General features: G+C 42.3%; 1 protein-coding gene across 1 annotated transcript in view; it reads left to right on the top strand.

Moving 5' to 3' along the window:
- The first annotated feature begins 2,485 nt into the window (after nt 1-2,485).
- The window catches only part of TMEM37 (transmembrane protein 37), a 6,111-nt gene continuing 2,099 nt past the window's right edge, over nt 2,486-6,497 (top strand). The window contains exon 1 of the mRNA XM_010575217.1: nt 2,486-2,509. Within this exon, the coding sequence (XP_010573519.1) occupies nt 2,486-2,509 (24 nt within the window). The remainder of the gene's footprint in view (nt 2,510-6,497) is intronic.

Here is a 6,497-nt window from a genome sequence, read left to right as displayed (position 1 = left end):
CAAACAGATTTGTAGGTAGAGGTAATTGCTTTTATTAAACTAATAAAGTGGTAAAAATAGACAGCCATTCAGGTATACAGCCTTGAGATTTGAAACAGAAGCAGCAAGCCTCAAACCAAAATACAACTTCAGAACCACTGCTCTGTCTGTAACAAGGTACTCTTGATGGAGGAACAGATGCTTCTGATGGCTGGGCAGTGCTGCAAAACAGGGGATTGTTCTGACACCCATTCAGGGAGTAGCTGCTGTTTCCTCTGTTAGATCAAAGAAAGGCCAGCAACATCCTGATCCTTGCAGTGCTTGTGAAGGGGAAAAGACGTGCGCTGAAACAAGCCCAGCACACAGGAGGTCAGAGGCCAGCTGGCACACATGCACTCAAGTCTAGTTTGCTGAGTCTGCAGAGTGTGCAGGGATGGAATCTGGACTTTGGATGTGGCAATAATAAATGTTAACTTGCGTGTGTGATAAGACAGTGTTCCTTCTATCGCGCTTCTACTATTAGCTCTTGCACAGAGAAACTAGCTGATTGGCACCCAGTGCAATTAGAGATAAGCTGAAAAGGGGATGTTGTTTTCCTTGGGTTTTTTTTCTTGTGGGTTTTGCTTGCTCTTACCAAATATATGTGAAGGTGCAACACTCCTAGCACAGATTTAACAAATCAGTATTGGTGTGCTGCTTAAGGTCCATAACAGGTTTTTCAACCCTGTGAAGTTAAGTTTGCTGTTTGATGAAAAAGCAAAGCACTCTGAGACTGACTGCAGTGTGCAGCTATCTTTCTGTCAAAATTCTTCAGTCCTCATCTGGAGTGATCTTGTTTCACAATGCAAGTATTTTAACCTTTGAACTTACTTGACCCTGATGATATGGCTGAAAATAAATGACAATTTATTTGCTGCTGTTTAAAATATTTGCTCTGCCCCCTGAGTGTTCAGAGCAAATACTATTGGGTAATACCACTTTGGGGTGACTGGCCATCTGAGCTGTTTTGCGGGATTGGTGGGGTTGATTATAAATTGGGGGAGATAAGAGAAAATGTATTTTGGCTTAGATAGGTTTCTAAATACCACAGCTGTCACTCAAAAAGAGTTATGCAGTCTTTCAAGTTGTCAAAGCTGCTCAGAGGTAAGATGAGTTGATACTACGTAGACATAACACACTTGAGTGAGAGTCACAGTAACAGAAGTGTAAAAGTTGATAGAATAGAACAAAAGATAGAATCTGAGTTGTTTGGGTTTTTTCCCCTACTCACAAGTATATGAAGTATCTTCAGACTCTGATAACTGATCTATAAATTAGCCAATCTTCAGCTGCTCATTTAAAGTGCCAATAACATGGGTCCATTCTAGGCATGAGTCTGTCTTCATTTATAGAATGAGCTTGTATTTCCTCTAGAACCAGCAGATCTGTGAAAGTTAAACACAGCTTGGTTGTGTTATTCTAGAATAGAGAATTCACATGGAGTTTGGCTGCAGTGGTCTTTTAACTACCATTCCTATTTCCACCTGTGCCTACTGGATTTTTGGTTAGTCCCAGTATACATACATTTATTTTTCAAGGTCTGACGCTCTTAATGCTCATTAGAGCCAATTCATCTCTTATAACCATCCTGCCATCCAGTGTTTTAGAGCAATCCTTTGCTACTCAAGAGTACCTGAAGATGTATGGAGCGGTTCTCAAAATCCTTCAATATGTCTTGCCTCTAATGTTTGAAAGCCTTCCTATGCTTAAGACTGTCTAGACTAATGGAGAAGCCATTCAAAAATACAGTATCATTAATGAGCATGGTTCTGGGGAGGAACAGCTGGTCAAAACTCCCGGAGCTTGTTAGGCCTATGAAAGAGGTGATATGAAAAACTTCCTGGAAGTGGAATCAGTGGCTCAACAAATCCCTTCCAATCCTTATGTTAGCAGGGATAACTTGAGCTCTGCTGCCACTGCAATGAGATGCTCTTTATAGTTATGTTAAAAAGCCCAAAGCCCTGGCACACTGGGATGTTACATGATCTCTCTGCCCAGTCAGTTCTAAGGCAGGAGCTTGTTCTGTTTGCAAGCCCAGATTGCCTCGGGCAGGTGATTGCACACCCTGGAAAGAAAGAAAAATTGCATTACTTGGCTAACACAGGCAGGGAGACACCTTGTTTGTCTCCACCAAAGTGTGTGAGGCACTGACTTGTACCATGTTCTCCAAAAGGCCGATAGTGATATGCCATCTCCTCCTAACAAACACTGCTTGTTTGAGTAAGCTCTGAATCTGAAAGACAAGCTCACAAGTTTAAGGTACTTGGTATTTTTAAATCTGAGTATTTAGCTGCATTGATCTGAGTTTTTACTGAGAAGAAACATATGACAGCTGAGAAACTGAGTAATATGATTTCCCCCAGCTTACGTACCATTGAAATATGGGTGCAAATTTTTCTAGTAGTGCTAAAAGGGCTAAAGTTTTATTCTGTGTTGAATGTATATTTCAAGGCATCAGTTTGTCGCAATGGATAGATGCAAATACTCTGAGGTATGTACTAAGCCAGTGTAACTGTTGCCAGAGGTCCCTGAAAAGGGCTGAATTCAAAAGCACCCAGTGCTGGGTGTCTGCAATGTGATGCTGAGGTAGGTCCAGAAATTGATCAGAAGTGAAAAAACAGGTCTTTCTGGGATACAAATGTATTCCTTTAAGCTTGTCCTTCTGCTTAAAGTCTCTCTTCTTAGAGCTAATTGGGGTGGGGGGTAAAGTCACTGTAATGAACTGGCATATTACCAGCATGTTTCTAACCCAGCTATGAATGCCTTAACAGGTACCGTTTGATTCGGATGAACAATAGGATCCCAGACGGCAGAGGTGGGTATCATTGCCATGTCCAGCGGCCCAGGTCTCTTGAGCATGTCCAAAAGTTAGTGGGGGAGCCTGGGGCTGCAGGGAGATGTGGTAGCACCCTGGCTGGGTGAGCATCATCTGCCTTCCGACAGCACTGGAGAGGTGTCCAGGCAGGAGGCGAAGTGAAACCGGCAAGGCTGTCTGCTTGGCTGCAGTAACTTGCGGTGATGGGAGGAAAATCATGAGCTAAAGTAGTTATGATAAGGCGTTGGTCTGAGCTGCGTGGGCCTTGGTACAGCCCCAAACCCCCTTATGTTGCATATGCTGCCTGGGGTGCTATTCACTGAGGATGACTGTGCCCGTGTTCCCAGAAGCTGCCGGTCTTAAGCAGCTTGCCAGCAACTTGCTGACTTCTTGACCCATTCCAGAAGCTCTGTGTCAGCCCAGCCTGAGCTGAATGCAGCTTCTTCAACTTGGATTTTCAATCTACTGCCAGAAAAATAAAAAAAAGAATTTAAAAAAAAAAAACCACAACTGCAAAAGAACAGTGACACAAGACAGCTAGCCTCTTCCTTCTACATGCTTACTCATGAGTTTTTCTACATGCTCGCTTTTGGGGGAAGATATAAAAAAAAAAACAATTTTGTCCCTCATATGGGCCTTGGGCGTCTCCCAGAGTCTCAGTCTGCAAGATACTGAAAATCTGTTTGTCTCCAAGATCAGGTCAACTTCTGCCTGGAAAGACACCTTGAAACGGGGATGTGACAAAAATGAGGGTTTAAATGCCTAGCCACATCAGTTGCTATGCCAAGAATTAAAGACATGATCAGAAAAAATTTTAGTCAACAGACAAATGCATTTACAGAAGTAACCAACTTGGAAATTAGATTAACCCAGAGTGCTGGTGACTCAGTCACTTGTGTTCTGCGTCACCTCGAAGTGAAATACTTCATTGGGTAACCATTCCCTAAGCCCCTGGTGACTCTCAGACTTCAGCCCTGAACCTTCCCTGGGCTTCTGCAGGAGAAAAGCTGGAACAGGTTCTTCAGTGTTAAATTCTTATGGTTTTAAATGAAACAGATGAAACTATTTGCACGTTTTACAACAGTCTCTGGTAATTTCCATTATTTATGAACACATTTCCCTGAAAACTTTCTCTCCAGGGATAGGATGTGAAATACCCACTTAAACAATAGAGAAAAGGGACTTTCTAAACAAAATAATGAAACTGGCAATGTACCAAGTACATCAACACAGCTGAACCAAAAATACATCTGAAGTTCTTTAAAGGTCATTTACTGTGTTGGTAACATATTTTTCAGGCAAAAAAAATTAATCCTTTTTAAAGCACTGAGCTCTTTTTGTTGTAAAACTGTATTCACATACAATTTTCCAAAATAATAATCTCAAGGCATTTTTCCACAATTTGTCTTTTTTCAAGTAATTCTGTTATTTACGACGGAGAATATATTTGGCTTGTTTTCTTATGAGACAATGAAGATAAACTCATTTTTCCATTTGAAAAAGGTGCACAGTTCTCGCAGGCTTCATACAATCCAGACATCTCTACCAGAAGGTATCTCCAGCCAAGCAACAGCAGAAAAAAACGCTAATAAACCGTTAGTGACTGTTTACACAACTGTTACAATCATCCTCCTCTCTGTGACTTCAGTAAAGAGTGAATCTGAAAGTACCAATTCAATGCTGATATTAATTACAGGTCACGTTTAATTCTGGTTTATATTTGGCAAAACTAAATTAAATACAAAATATTAAAGCAGTTTTTTTATTTGCAGCAAAAGTACCATCCCCAAACCGCCCTTTTCCTCAATGAACCAGCTTGGCAGATAACTGTATACCTACTAAAGGATCCAACTATGACAGGGAGCAGTTTTGGTTTCAAAAGCAACCACTTTAAGTTTGTCATTCTACAAAGCTTTTTATGCACGTGTTTACTCATGTGAGCCTTACCACAGGCTTTTACAGAAAAAAAATTATCTTGTTCAGCAGGATACACCTCACTATTAAAAATTATTTTTCTTAAATTGCTAAAGTCATAAGGATGACTCATGTTTTAAAGGCAGATCTCTGCTTAATAATTTTGCTAATTGGGGCCCAAATTGCCTAATGCTTTGCAGGATTGTGCCTATGTTACAGAAAGTGTAAGTCATGTGAGGTTTTTGCCGGATAAGAGTTGGTGTGTTTTGTCTGGCCCGAGTCTGCATTTGCTTAGCACAGTTACGTGCAAGCAGCATTTGTTCAGTTCATGCAGCAAATGAGACAAGACCTGCTTGTGCTTTTTGAGCCATTGTTAAACTTGGAACTTAGAAGTGGAAGGGTGTAACAGCAAATGCATGTGATCAGTCTGAACGCTGCAATACGGAAATGCTGTTTAACACATGGAATAAATAGCCCAGGACGTTCATAAAACTGCTATCAGATGATGAACCTAAAATGAAAGGGATGTGGCAAGCATCAAGTTTGCTAGCTTGGATAACATCTTCAGAAAACAAAAAAATGTTGCAGACCACAAACCCACAAAAGAAGTTTTAACAACAGACCTTGCAAAAAATTTGCCGTGTGTTGCAAAACTGGAAAATCCCAATTCAGTGTTTGATAGAAATATAATCTAATAATGTATACAACTTTGAAGAGAAACAATTAAAAGATTTTGCAAGAAGAGAGAAAGGTCAGAATTTATCACTAAAATGTGAAGTACGAAAACTGAAGTAAACATACTGCTCAGAACACTCACTCTTACTAGAAATAGTGGTACAGAAAACATCCCCAGCCACATCATAGCAGATATATATATATTTTTTTAAAGGAAACATAGAAAGCCCTTGTAAAACTGTGTAGAGATTAAAATAATGAGACAATCTGTATAGATGACTGATTTGTTCAGAAATGGAAGCTGGAAGAAGGGTAAAGTTAGGCTAACTTTTATCAGCCGATGGTGGAGAAGGAGATCCTTCCAACTCTTTTGGCTAGAAAGGGAATGGTTACCTTCTGACCCTGGCTACATACGAGGGAGGCCCAGAACAACGACCTGTGAGTCCATCCGCTGGAGCCTGTGGACTGGATTTGAAATCAGAATTTGGCAGTAAAACAAGAGGTTTTGATGACACAGCAAAACCCAACTTCCTTGGGCTTTTTTTCCAAGCTGTTTCAGACCAAAAAAAAAAAAGTAAAGCAATCAGTAATTCATTAGAGGATGGCAAAACACGAGCGAGAAAGAGAGCGAAGGCATAAAACTTTACGAGCAGAGACGTTTTTGCTGACGGCACAGGTAGAGATACATAAGGTTAAGTACGCTGGTATCAGATAAGGGTGCGCACACAGCCCAAGGTGAGAGGCCGGGCAAGGAGGAGAGCCGGTGTCCGAGTGGCTTCGGAAACACAAACACCGGGAGGGAGCAGATACCGCTGGGCAAGGGCAGGGGCAGGGGCAGGGCAGGACGGGGTGGCTGCTGTGTTCCGTGGCTGGCTACCGCGCTGCTCCCGGAGCGGTGCCGAGGGACGGAGCCCTTCGCAAACTCGCTTCTGCCGAAGCGCGACACCCCCGTGGGTGGGCGAGCGGGTCTCGGGCTCGTTCCCAGCCCCCCCGGCACCGAGGCCAGAAACGCTGCCTCGAGAACCAAAACCTCGAGCTCTCCGGCAGCCGGTCATACCCAGGCAGGCACACGGCG

This window comes from Haliaeetus leucocephalus, unplaced genomic scaffold (assembly GCF_000737465.1).
Source record: "Haliaeetus leucocephalus isolate CR32 unplaced genomic scaffold, Haliaeetus_leucocephalus-4.0 Scaffold451, whole genome shotgun sequence".
Lineage (NCBI taxonomy): Eukaryota > Metazoa > Chordata > Aves > Accipitriformes > Accipitridae > Haliaeetus > Haliaeetus leucocephalus.
Note: the sequence above shows the minus strand (reverse complement) of the source record. Positions and strands in the feature narration are given on the sequence as shown.